At 43.5% G+C, this 14,380-nt stretch overlaps 1 protein-coding gene across 1 annotated transcript in view; it reads left to right on the forward strand.

Annotated features, from left to right (window-relative positions):
* The window catches only part of Sumf1 (sulfatase modifying factor 1), a 92,262-nt gene that overhangs the window by 18,677 nt on the left and 59,205 nt on the right, over positions 1-14,380 (forward strand). The window contains exon 4 of the mRNA XM_075983291.1: positions 13,627-13,709. Within this exon, the coding sequence (XP_075839406.1) occupies positions 13,627-13,709 (83 nt within the window). The remainder of the gene's footprint in view (positions 1-13,626; positions 13,710-14,380) is intronic.

The raw sequence follows: 14,380 nt of genomic DNA on the forward strand, positions 1-14,380 counted from the left end.
GGGAACTGTGTTCCTTCGTATCTGTTTGTTGGCAGCAGCTTCTTGTTAAGGCACTTCTAAACTCTCAGGTCAATTTTGCTGGAGAGGAAATATCTGGTCCACATTTGTTTTTCTTGACTGTCTTACACACTTTGTTTTCTTTTGAAATAAAGTCTTGATGTTGAGAAGTCTGCTACGTTTTCTTTTTCCTGGAAAACTGCTTATTGTTTTTGCCTGAGCCTTCTAGTGTTTTTTCCTTTTCAGTGTGTGGTGTTCGCTCTGTACGTGTGTTGTGGCACGGCTCACTGGGGGTCAGTATTTTCAGGTGCAGGTTTGCTTTTTCAAGCTGTATTTTCAGCATTGTGGGTTAAACATCCAAACTTTTTATTTGTTATTGTTTTTGTTTTTATTGTGCTGTTCTGTGCCTTTACTGCTCCCTCCCCATTTTTCAAGCCTTTATTTGTAAGATAATTTTACTTTTTGGGGGGTGGTAGTGAGGTCAAGCCTAGAATCTTGTGCTGTTAAGCAAGCACTGTACTATCACAGCATACCTTCTGATCATGATTATTACCTGTTTTTTGAATTACCTTTATCTTTATTTTACCTTAAGGTAAAATTTTATTCGTTTTTTTCTGTTGGGTCTCTGAAGTAATATTTGTGAAATGACTTTTTGTTTAATTTATAGTGCTTTATTGACTTTAGCAACTGTATGTTTATGAATTATGACTTGCTCTTTTGTCTGTAATTTTATGAATATTATTTACTTTATTTTGGAACAGCATGTTGTCTCTGTGTGTGGGAAAGCACTGGAGCATGTGTAAGAGCTCACATGGGAGCTATTGTTCTCCTATAGTTTAGATGCGATTGTACTAGAAGATTAGTTGCAATATGGTAGTGTGGAGAAGTGGTAGAATTTAAGTACACTATTAAGATAAACTTTAACCTTTCCTATTAGGAGGTAATTAGGGGATGCTGGGGATGCTGCCTACCAGGGGATTGATTCTTTTCTTGTAAGAGTTGTAAAGGAGCTAGTCTGGGCCGGAGAGATGGCCCAGTCAGTAAAATGCTTGCCTGCGAGCACGAAGACCTGAGTTGGATTCCCGGACCCCGTGTGAAAAAGCTGGCTTCAGTTGTACATACCTATAATTCCAGAAGTGGGGAAGCAGGCGAAGTACTCTTGGGGCTTGCTGGGCAGCCACCGTAGCCACATGGATAAGCTGGTGAGAAACTGGATCTGAAAGAAGATGTTAAGCAAGTGGGAAAGCACCTGCTTCTGGTCTCAGTGTAGACATGCATGCGTGGAATCATTACTATGTAAACATCCCTTTTTCGTTTGTGACATGGGAGTGAGCTTCCTACATGGCAGACATCGAACTACACTCCCAGTCCAAACTGGTTTCCTTTAACTGTTCCCCAGCAGTCAGTATTTTGTTATAGCCGTGGGAAAAGGAGGCATTCATCTTCCAGGTGGCTTTTATTTCTGTCCGGTTCCTCATCCCTTTTTTGTCCTTACAGTAACTTTGGCTGAATTTGAACCTGAGTCACTTTTGTTGTTCCTTGTCAGCTGGTCTAGAGTAGCTCTGCAGATTTGCTCAGCGCCTCCTTGCCCTTTCTCCCTCTTGTCCTCCTGTTCTGGTCAGGTGAGTTTTTACCTGTAGGATTTCTCCTTAGTTAGAGGTTCTGTGCAGGAAGGGAAGCCTGATGGGGCCAGTGTCAAGTTTGTGCGGTAAGAGTTCCAGTTTTTCCACGCTCGTTGTGGGTTGTCACACTCAGGTCGCTGTAGTGGATGCTGTTCCTTCTCATTCCAGCTGCTTTTTTCAAGCTGCCCTCTGTGGCTTCCAGCAATGCTTGTCAGTGGTTTGAGGAATTTCCCACAGTTTTTGATCCTGGAAAGTCTGAGTGAGAGAATGTTTCAGCATACCCCTGCAGGTTGAGGGGGGACTGATCTCAGGAACAACTCAGACAGAGCTCTTGGCTAGAGGCTGCTGTGCCCACCTGCTTTGATGATTTGAATGCCCACCTTCATCTCTGTGGTCAGATCTCAGCTCTACTCCCCCTGGGAGGCCCTTTTGACAATATCCTGTCTCACTCACCCACAATCCAGACTGACATGCTGTCTCTGTGTTAGGTATCTTGTGGCTTCTTCTGTACTGCTCACCTCTCCTATCGTCATGATTGTGTAGGTATTTCATGAATGTTTGCCTTAGCTAGATTTCATTTTGTAAGGTGGGTTGAATGCCTCATGGGTTTTGTTTTTATTTATTTGTTTTGTTTTCTTTATTTTTGAGATAGGGTCTCTCTGTGTATTTCCGACTCTCCTGGAACTCCCTCTACATTTCATGCTAGCTTCAAACTCAGATATTTGCCTGGTTCTGCCTTCTGAGTGTTGGGATTAAAGGCATGAACCACCATGCCTGGCTTTGAGTTGTGTATTTACTATTCTATCCGTGGTACAGTGACTGTCACATGATAAGTTTTTAATACCTATCTGGCAGAAAGAAAGCTTATCATTCAGGTATTGTGTTAGAGCATTTAGTTTTTGAAAGAGCAGGGTTCAGACCTAGTATGACTTATCTCTCTGGCTGCAAAGGCAGCTCTTCCTTGGGGAAAGATACTGGCTTGGTCATTAGGGTTGAGGTGAGTTCAGAGCTGCAGAGTTATTTGGAACGGGCAGTCTAGGGCTGGATGATTGGATAAGATAAAGTGCTTCTGTCATTTGTACTTTTACTGAAAAGAATAGTTGTTTGCTTGACTTAGGAGTCAGTGTGTGGTGTGGGCTCAGGAAGTAAACTGTGATAATCCTGGAAGGGGAGAACTTAATTTAATAGGATAACAGGGCACAGTTGCTCTCCTCCAGCCTGTTCCAAGGCACCTGATCAGTATGAGGTGCATGAGGTAAGGTGGGGTCAACAATGCCTGTGTAATGTGCAATTTCAAAAAATTCTTTTTTTAGAATTTATTTTTATTTCATGTACATTTGTGTTTTGCCTGCATGCATGTCTGTGTGAAGGCATTGGATCACCTAAAACTGGAGTTAGAGGCAATTATGAGCTGCCATATGGATCCTGGGAATTGAACTTAGGTCCTGTGGAAGAGTAGTTTCCACCTTCCCAGCATAGGTCTTTTAAGGCTCAACTTTGATCAAGGAAAAGAATGAGTCTAACCTTCGTTTCCCCAATTGAATGTTGGTATTTATATCATCAACTCCGCTATAGAAACAAGGTAGATTACAGGTAGATTACTCATGCCCAAGGATACCCAGCTTTAAGAAATCCAATTGTGCCTGGTACTGTTGTGTAGAGCGGCGGGCCGCTTCCTGCCACCCAGCTAGCTTTATCCAAAATAATTACATGGACACTGTATTCTTTTAAACACTGCTTGGCTCATTAGTTTTAACCTCTTATTGGCTAGCTCTTACATATTGATCTAACCCATTTCTAATATTCTGTGTAGCACCACGAGCTGGCTTACCAGGAAAGATCTTAACCTGCGTCTGTCTGGAGTGGGAGAATCATGGCGACTGCCTGACTAGGCTTCTTTCTCCCAGCATTCTGTTCTGTCTACTCCGCCTACCTAATTTTCTGTCCTATTAAAGGGCCAAGGCAGTTTCTTTATTTAACCAATGAAATCAACACAAAACAGAGGACTCCCACATCATGGTAGTGGTGGTACACACCTTTAATTCCAGAATTTGGGAGGCTGGGGTGGGTGGATGCGAGTTTGAGGCCAGCCTGGTCTACAGAATGAATTTAAAGACAGCCAAAGCTACACAGAGAAACACTATCTCAAAAAGAAGTTAAAAAAGAGAAATCAGCACGCCTTTAATCCCAGCACTCGGGAGGCAGAGGCAGGTGGATCTCTGTGAGTTCGAGACCAGCCTGGTCTACAAGAGCTAGTTCCAGGACAGGCTCCAAAGCCACAGAGAAACCCTGTCTCGAAAAACCAAAAAAAAAAAAAAAAAAAAAAAGAGAAATCAATATGTGCAAATAAGAAATTAACTGTGGGCTACTGTACACCCATAATCCCAGCATTCAGGAGGCAGAGGAGGGATAACAGTTCAAGGCCAGTCTGAACTATATAACAAGGCCCTATCTAAAAAAAAACCCCAAAACCGAAAAAGGGTGAGTTAGAGATGTAGCTCAGTGGTAGCACACATATGTCCCTGGATTTGATCTCAGCACTGTCAAAGAGCAAAAGCAAGGACGAGAGTGTGAGAGAGTATTTCAGTGGAATTTTCAAAATACCCTTCAAGCATATTTTCTATAGATGATTATTTTTCAGGCTTCTTGAAGTCAGAGTTATATACACACTGTATAAGTACTATACCATGGACTGCACCCACAGCCCTCCACATAGAATTAATTTATGCGTTATAGTCATACTGTGCCTTAGTTACTTGTCTGTTGCTGTGCTAAGACACAACGACTGATGCTACTTATAGAAGAAAGAGTTTATTGGGGCTGATAGTTTCAGCGGGTGGGTCCCTGATCATCATGGTAGCGAGCATGGCAGCAGGCAGGCAGATAGGCATTAGGCAGGCAGGGAGACAGATAGGTAGTAGGCAGGCAGGTGGGAAGGGCAGGGCACTGGAATGGTAGCTGAAAACTTGTTTGCAAGTAGGAGGCAGCGAGAGATACAGAGAGAGAGAGAGAGAGAGAGAGAGAGAGAGAGAGAGAGAGAGAGAGAGAGAGAGCGCTAACTGTGAATGGTATTGGCTTTTGAAACCTTAAAGCCCACCTTGTAGTGACACACCTTCTCCAACCAGGCCACACACCCCAATCCTTCCTAAATAGTTCCACCAATTAGGAACCAGGCATTCAAATATGGCGTCCCTCTCATTCAAACTACCATATATGGGCATTATGGTTAAATCTACTTGGTCTGTGTATATGTGATACAGGATTCTGCTTAGGGCTCTCAAATTATGTAAAGATGGGGCATACTGCCGCCTATTACACCCTCTGTCAATGTTAAAGGTTTTTGTTTCTTTTTATAACAGTACTTTCTTTTCTTATTCCTTTTAAGAAAACATCCAAATCAGTACCATATCCTATGTCTATCTATATTTCAACTGAGAAAGAGTAAAATTGATCAAGTTTTAGCTTTCACTGAATGCGTGTGTTCCTTGAGCCATTCTCACTTTTTGCTTATAACATCCAACCCTGCAAGTGTTTCCAGTCTCCCTGTGAAGACCTGAGATGTCCTGTATGCTAATTGTGGGGATAATGGTCCAGGACGGGAAATTTCACTAAGAACTGAAGCAAAAAGTCTTGAAAATTTTGTAGTTTCACCCTTCATAACAAAAATATTTGTGTTCTGTTTGAAAACGCAAACATTGTTCTCTTCATTGCAGCCTATGAAGTCATCAAGGTCCCTGCCTTAGGATTTAGTTAGAAGTCATTCGTCTGACCTGACAGCATCTCTACTGTGGTGATGATTTTGTCTTCACCCTTTACTAGAGCCTGTTCTGATGAGTTTGTGTTGCTAAGCGTAGAGACATTTTAGTTACCATGCTCTCTGTTCCATTTGATTCTTCCAGTTGTTAGTTAGGTATTCCTTCAGTTTTATTTATACTTTGTGAATTTGAATAGATCTGCAATTTCTCATTGTTCGCTGGTGCCAGTTGAAAAATTCTCCCTGACTGTTTTTATAAGGATAGCTGTCATGTTTATACTACATTTCAAGAAACCTCTGACTTTTTAATCTGCTTGTCTAAATGCATTCAGTTTTTGAGCGAGAAGTTGTAAAATTGTGAGCTTGACATCTTTAAACTTGAATGTGCATAATTACACAGTATTCCATCTTTTTTCTGTGTGGGTTTTATTCTGGGCTGAGTGTGTATAAGAAGCATAATTTACCACCTCTGGCAAGAATAAAGGCATTTTGCTCTTTTCCCCTTCCTCCTTCTTATAAGTTCTTACTACAAGTCTGGCTATGTCCCACGGGAGAGGTGGGAAACCATGTCTTTGCTCTATGGTGTCCATTTCTTGAGGGGGCATGAGACTCACATGGGTTCTGTTTTCATTGCCATTGGTCACTGGCAGGCTGGTACAGCTGTTTCGACTTAAACCCAAGTCAGTTGCTATGGAAATGGCTGAGTAGAACTAGGTCATGTTTAAAGCCTTTTCCCTTGAATATAAAGCAGTGCTATAACTTGAGGTTGTCTTGGTTGAGCAACAAACGTGTAGGTGGACAACCACATCCAACAGAGACTTTCTTGTCTTAGGATGAGGTGGTTTTTATGTTTTTATGGCAGCCTGTCCTCATTGCTGCTTCTTCTCAGTAAACAAAACACCCAGAAAAGAACAGTGTTAGGGGTAGGATCATTTGCAGTATAATGCTGGATAACTCCCCATGTGTGTTTGTTCATAAAAGTTGCTTTATTTTATAAAGTCTCCTAAATGTGATGGAATAGCTTTTATTCTCAAGGCAGAGCCAGAAGTTCAAAGACAAGTTCTTAAAGACATGGAATTAATAGCCCTGACATTTGGGACTGAAGAGATGGCTAGGTTAGGAACATTGGTTTCTCTTCCAAAGGTTCTGGGTTTGATTCCTAGCACCCACATCTTCTGGCATGTTAGGTTCCAGTAACACAAGTGATGCATAGATATACATGTAGAAAAAGACTCATACACATTTACATAAAAATCAGACATGTTGATGTCTGTGACCCATGTTACCACCAAAGGTGCATGATCTTTGCTAATACCTGAAGCCATGTTGTTGTTGTTGGCCAGTGCTGCCACTGAGGGCCTTGTCTGGCTCCATGGTCTTACTGCAGGCAGGGGTTATATTGATGTCTAAGATTCATGCTGTTGCCAGAAACTCTGTGAAAGTCCTTGATCCATGCTACCACTGACTGTGAAGGGCAAGGAAGTTGGATGACTGTAGACTCATAGTTGAGAAAGAGAGATATAGAAGGCTTCTGTGACACCACCCACCAAAAAAAAAAAGTAACAGCCTAGACAGAAAGCCATTGAAGAGAAACTTTAACAATTGTGATAAAGATGCTGAAATGTAGCTCTCCACAAATGATGGAGAGGTAGGGTGGGGAAGGATTCAATTTTCTTTAAGGGGCTGGCCACTGGAAGTTTGACCATGCACCAGTGGTTGTGTGGGCAGTGCAATTGGACCTGTCCTTCCTTCCTTCCTTCCTTCCTTCCTTCCTTCCTTCCTTCCTTCCTTCCTTCCTTCCTCCTCTTTCTCTTCCTCCTCTTTCTCTTCCTCCTGCTCTTCTTCCTCCTTTTCTTCCTATCCCTCCTTTTCCTTTCTTTTTCCTCTTCCTTTCTTTTTCTTCCTCTTCCTCCTCCTTCTTCATCAGAGGGGTGGGGTGGGGCAGAACTCTGAGGACTAGGAAGTAGGTGTGATTGGGGTACATGATGTGGTTTAAATACGCACACACACATATATTAAAAAAATTTAAAAACTGACATTTGCAAGAAGAAGGTATTCATGACATTGAATGGAGTGTACCATGAGTTTATTCAGAAAGCATCTTGGCTCATCCAGAGCAAGTTCTCCAGGATGAGCAAGGCCATGCCCGGTCTCAACATAATTATTGTGGAGTGGCTTTAGTTTCTTGTGTCATTTGGAGGCTTTGACTCTGCATCTGACTATCACAGTGGTAACTACGGTCAGTCTCATGGACTGGCATGTCATTAGTGTCCTTATTTGTGCTGAGGCTTTGCCTAGTTTGGAAGTCATCCTCCTGTTTGTCCTCTCCGTGGTGCATCTTGCTGCAAAGGAACAGGCTGGCTTATGTGTAGATAGTTCTTGAATCAAGCCCGTGATGAAAGACTGTCATAACATACTCTTTTTGGTAATCCTTTGATGCAACACATGCTGTTCCTTGACTTTATAGCCCATGGGAACTTCCCATAGCCTGTGAGTATTCGGAAGGGGTGATCTGATGGGTGGATGAAGCACAGACTGGAAAGCTATTGGTGATAGGTTTTTACTAATTGAAATATGTGTTCTATAGACACTTTAAGATGATTTTGTAACATGCAATAACATGAATAAATAATAGTGAAACTAGTAACTAACACTTGATGATTCTTATTCCTTATCTAAATGCTTCGTATGCATTTTGTTATATAATTCTTATAATAACCATAGGGAACACAGGGGATTTTTATCTCCACTTCTCAAATGAGTAAACCGGGGTCTGGACAGGGTAGAAAGCTTGAGGTTTCATGTCTTGTAGCATGTAGTACTGTTTTCAAGTGCAGGTAGCATGTACCTGCTAGATAGTCAGGCACGTTTATCACTGTACCAGGGTGAAGTATGCATTAACATTTCAGCTAACCAATGCTTTTCCCGATTGTGGTGGACGGTTTGCTCTTCAGGGGAACATGTGGCAATGTTTTGATTCATTTCTGCATGTGCCACAGTGGATATGCAACTGGTGTGCAGTAGGTAGAGGACAGAACTGCTGCTACACGTTCTGCCTTCCACAGGAGGCCCCAACCAAGATGGGATTGAATGGCCTAGCGAGTGTCCAGATGCCAAGGCCGATAAAGCACAGGAAAAAGCGTGCATCTCTTCTGGTCCTTCACCTGGTTAAGTGTATATAGATTTTCCTGGAGTTTTTTTTTCATTTACTTCTAACTATACTAACGTACATTTTAACACAAATATTTTATGGAAACAAAGTCAGATCAATACTCTATAGGTTATCTTTATAACAATGCATGATACATTTCCATGTTTAGGTAAGTTTTAATAACTAAGTATAGGACAGCTGGGTAATTTGTAATTTTTATTTAGAAGCAGTGTTCTGTGAGTCCGCACGTATCTCTGCATTTCTTGCTTGTGATCTGTGTAGTCTGCATATATCTTTGCATTCAGATCTTGCTGTTTTGGATTAAACAGGACTCTGTGGTCTTTGATCAAAGACTTGGGGTCACAGTATCTCCTCCTTATGCCCTGCATTATGGGTTCTTTTTTTCTCTGTGGATATCAGTGAGGCTGGTCATTGTATAGCTCCAGGACCTTAAAACTTGTTCATTTTGGGTGGCGTGCTAGAGTATTGTGAAACTCAAGAAAAGAAAAAAATCAAAAGCCAAGAAAGAGAGCATGAAGGGAAGTCAGGAACCTTGTTCCAGATGAGAAAGTTAGGATAAGTATGTTACTGATGAGCATGTTACTGATGAGTACTCATCTGGATGCAAGTTTGAATTTCAGAGACATACTGGAAATGGAAAGAAAATGAGGTGACTAGCTTTATACTTTGTACCTCATTTTGCAATTAAATAATTATTATGTATTAAAAAAACCTGTCAATATACTAACTATCCTAAACTGTACTCTGATAGTTCCTGGTGACAATAGTGTACCAACATCATACGAGCCTGAGGCGTTTTCTTCCCCATTAGGGATCTCCACCTGGTAAAGCCAGATTACACTACAGAAAAAAATTTTCAGGATGAGCCAGAGTAAAGTGGAGTTAGTGAGCTCATTGAGTATTTAGACAGCAAGTCATCTGGGGAATGACAGGACACTGCCCCAGGCTTTTGGACAGTCATGCTTGGCTGCCACACTGCTGTGTATGATCCCATGGCTTTCTAGGTTGCATTCTACAACAGATGTTATTTATAACAAAGTTTAAGCAAGAATCAAAGTCGAAGTAAAAATGTATGAGTTGGCTTACTTATTTTCCTTCAAGACTTTTTAAAATGTAGGGTGTTTTCTTGTATTAGACTTTCAGCTTAGATGTAGGCATGAGAAAGGAGTGCTAACATGGTAAAGCTCAAGATTACTATGGTTCTGCTCATTTGTAGTTTTAGCATCTTTGCCGTAACCTTCAAACCTGCATTGCCCCTAGAGGCAGTTTTGGCAATATCAGCGGTGGGTTTTTTTTTGTTTGTTTGTTTTTGACTCAGCAAGAAAAGCCAAGTAGATTCCAGGCAAGGAGAACTTCTTTGTTTTCTCACATCCTTTTACTTTTTGCCGTTGTTCTATCCTATATCACAGGGACCCGGAGACTCCCTCTGGGAATTAGGCTTGGTGCCTGTCACCCTCTGTAAGTATCTGTAGCCAGCTGAATTCAAGGAAAAACTAGGGATAATGAAAGAATTGACAGGCCACTGCTGTAGTAGCCCTTGGGTCTTCCATGGAGAACCCAACTCCATGGATATTCTTGGAAGAACGGTTGGGGAGCTTGGGGAACTTCTCCTAACCTTGTATTTGTTGTCTCTTCTAAAGCTGGGTTACGTGGAACCTGCAGCCCTCTCCACAAAGTACAGTGAGCAGAGGTGGATGCTACCTAAAGTTGTAAGCTCTTTGAAGAATATTCAAATTACTATTTATTATAGCTCAAAAAGGGAAATGCCCATTGGCAGGCAGAATGGATATAAACATACATTGTATTCCTTTTCATTGCTAAAGGTGAAAGAATTATTTCAAAATACAAAATGGCATGAGAAAAAAAAATAAAGGCATCCCAGTATCTACCATCCAGATTTGATATAGTTTGTTTTTTCTTTTCTTAACTTTCAGAGCTAGAATCTTCCACTAGCAGTGTTTTGTGCTGCGAGTGGAGTTGGGCAGGCCGAGTTATGTGATTACCTCCTTGAAATCCAAGAGTGGGTGACCTGAGCTTTCTGTGCACATCCTCCCTTGACAACAAGCGAATTGCCTGTCACGGGCACCACACAGAACTTACCAAGATTAGCTGCCCATGAAGTGAAGGAAGCCATGCTTTCCGTTTCCGAGTGCTGCCATAGCCAGTGCCTTGCAGCTGTGGTGAAGGACAAAGCGCCATTCTGTTGAAGTGCTTCAAGCAAATGCCCTTTTCATCAGATTGTTGTGCAGATACCTTAAATGTTTTTGATTGTGCTAATGTGAAAAAAATAAATGAGAGTAGTCTTGATGTTCACAGTGACAGTGTTCACTGTTAGCAGGGACACAGTCCCTGTCACTTCCACCCCACCAAGCTCACAAGAATGCAGTCTGTTGAGAATACTGTTGTCATGGGGCTAAACTTGAGTCTGCTCTAGTTTTTGTTAGAAGAGTCATTCCCAGCTTTCTGTTCTTCACTGTTAGCAGTAATGATTGATTTATGTGTCTCCTTATGACTGCTTGTCACAGGGCCATGCTCAGTGAGACTGGTTCCCTTTCCCCACTGCTTGCTCAGTCATTACCCTAAGTTGCTAAGGGCAAGCCTCAAGCCCATTTTCTAGAATTCTAAATTCTAATAGAGCTGCTGCTCTATTTGCAAATGAGCAAGCAGGCCTGGAGGTATTAAATACTGTAACTAGCAGAGCCATAATTCAAAGCTAATTTTGATTGGCATCAGAGCTTTAGGTTCTAACCAGTCACTCAGCGGGAACCCCTTCTCCCTCTCATTACTCTGGTGAACACGATTAACAGAACCCTAAAAAGTTGTTATGTTTCTAGTAACAATTTTCTTAGTGCTTTGCAGTCTTACTGAATTGGGCCTCCTCTGGAGTCTGAGTTAGTTGGGACTGGATCTTGATCACATTTCACAGATGAAAGCTGTTGGGAAACATCATGAACTTACCCAGCTAATGTTGGGCTGCAGGTTGAACCATGGTCTTTTAAATATAGTTCACTTTTTTCCCTATGTGTTTCCACTTGATCCCTGCCCTCTTTGGATAACCTTCCACCTCATGTTTAACGTGAAGATTAACTGTTTCCCCTTTTCTTTTATTCTTTATTTACTCTTTGGAAATTTCACATCATGCACCCCAATCGTGCTCACTTCCCAGTCCCTCTATATCTACCACACATCCCTGCAGCATGTTCCCCCAAAGTTACTTCAAAACAGAACAAACAAAAACTTACCTTGTTCTTCCATCTTTCCAACACTCCTTCATTCATTCTAGTGGCATTGGGAGCTTCAGTGTGTTACTCAGTAAACCCTTTTGCCCCACCTGCAAAATGTTCATTGCAATAAGTCATTAGTTTGGTTCAACACCTCTGGCCAACCATTGGGCCCTCACTGAAACCCTCTTGGATATCTTGCCCCAAGTCGTGAAGATCCCAAGGCTATCGTTCTGCAGGACAATCCCTTTGTGTACTCCAGCAGGTCAGAGATGGTACAGCTGTTAGGGTGGGCCAACCCAAGGCCTAGGATGTGGGTCTGGGTGGTGCCTAAGCTGGTCAGTCTGCTCTCGTAGGCCCATGCCATTGGAGGAGTCAGCTCTCCTATGGCTGTGGTGAGGGGTAGGGCCATCTCTCATGAGTGCTGGGGATCAGCTCTCCCTTGGGGGGAGGGTCCAGCTCTCCTGCTGCAGTGTCTAGCAAGAGGCAGGGCCAGCTGTCTTGGGTGCAGTGAGGGACAGAGCTGGCTTAGCAAGGCCCTTGGCTTTTAACACATATGTGGTGACATGAGTCATGGACATCAGCCCATGTTGGGCTACAGACCTAGACATGGCCCATGGCAGTAGCCCAGGCCTGGATGACCCCCATGGCCATAGGTGGCAGCAGGGGTCACTATGATTGGTGTGGTCCTGGCTGCAATATGGTCCTCAGGCACCAACATGGTCTCAGATTGTGGCCTAGGCCCCAGGTATCCGTGTGGCCTTTGGTGGTATTGTGGGTCACAAACATCAACATAGAACCTGACTGTGGTAGGACCGGGGACCCAGACATGGTGCTTGGTAGCAGCCCAGGGTTGGATGTCACCATGGTCCCAGGTGGCAGTGCAGGCCACTCAGATTGGCACAGCCCCTGTGGCAGCAAAGCAACAGACCCCTGGCATTGGCATTGCCTTCGATAGTATTAGGAACCACTGACGTCAGCACAGACCCTGTCTGCAGTAGGGCCAAGGATGCAGACATGGCCCTTGGCAGCAATCCTGGCCCAGACAACACCATGACTTCAGCTTCCAACACCAAAATGGCCACAGGATGCTGCCTAGACCCTGGGCATCCACGTGGCCTTTAGTGGTACCAAAGGCTATACCCATTAAAGACCCACCTATGGTGGTACCAAGGACCCAGAAATGGTCCATGGAACAGCCCTGGCCTGGATGACACCCATGGCCCCAGGTGGCAGTAGGGGCCACGCAGATTGGTGTGGCCCTGGCAGCAACATGGCCCTCATACGCCAACATGGCCACAGGTTGCAGCCTAGACTCTGGGCATCCTTGTGGCCTTTGGTGACACCACAGACTGTGGACATCAATATAGACCCTGGCTGTGGTAGGACCATGGACCCAGGCGTGGTCCTCATCAACTGCCCTGGCTTGGATGTCATCTTGGTCCCAGGTGGAAGCACAGGCCACTCTGGTAATGTGGCTCTCAGACACCAATGTGGTCCCGTGTGGCAGCCCAGACCCTCCCTGTCATTTAAGATGGAGATGTGCCTTTTTCCCACTAGTCACAGATTTTAGAGGATCAATGGGCAGGGGAACCTTACAAAATCCCGGAGCTATGCAACGCTTACATACACATGTCTGCTGAGTCACTTGTGCCTTATGGTATGGATTAATAGTTTTTTGTTTAAAGATGTATTTACTTGTAACTCTGTTGTCCTGATATTCTGTAAAGGCATATGTTTTTGAATGAAAAGACCTCATGACCTTAAGTGAGATTTTTACTTATCTTTTGGCTGTGTATACGAGTTCAGTGTTTTCTGGAGTCATGGTAGCTGACAGGGCCTCTTCTCGGTTGCTTTGAGGTTGCAGCTGCTCCATGGTGGTTACCTGTCAAAGGCGCTAACTGGAGGCACCCAGAGGGCCCAGACTCCAGCATTCTGCACAGGTGAGTCTGGTCATGCCTAGTTTATGTGGTTCATTCAAAAAAGAACAATTCTGTGCTCTTGCAGAACTCAGTAGCTGTCTTCATATGTAAAGTGAATGGCAAGCGTGGCCAGCCGCTCTTGGGGAAGGAAGTGGATGGCAGGAAATAATATCTTCAAAGGCCTAGCCACTGTCTTGTCAGAGTTCTCCTCACAGATTTCTTCCCTTTGGATAGTCAATCACAAATGTCATGACACGTTTACTAATGGCAGTCTAGCCATGAATGAGTCTTTATGTGGGAAAAGACTGTCTTATGGATAAGTAGTTGTGTCCTACCAGGTGGCCTTGGGTATAGGATCCATGCGCTCTGTAGTCCTGCAGTGACATACTTAGAAGCCACAGTCTGACTAAAAAAAAAACAGAGTGGCAAGTCGGCCAGCAGGTCTCCAGGGTGACAAGGAGGTAATTATCTCAAGCAAAAATAGAGATGCATGCTAACCCTGGAGATGGAGAGGGGATTCGATTATGACTCAGCTTCCCAACAGTCCGGGAACCGTGTTCTCCTAACCCGGTTCTTCAGATGGTGTTTTAGGCCTTTGTTTTTAACCACGTTCTGGGTTATTGCTCTTACAGCCAGGGAGCGGGGAGTACATGAAGTTCAACTTCAGAGATACAACCCCTTGACAGATACCG

The sequence above is a fragment of the Microtus pennsylvanicus genome, chromosome 8, assembly GCF_037038515.1.
Source record: "Microtus pennsylvanicus isolate mMicPen1 chromosome 8, mMicPen1.hap1, whole genome shotgun sequence".
Taxonomy (NCBI): Eukaryota; Metazoa; Chordata; class Mammalia; order Rodentia; family Cricetidae; genus Microtus; species Microtus pennsylvanicus.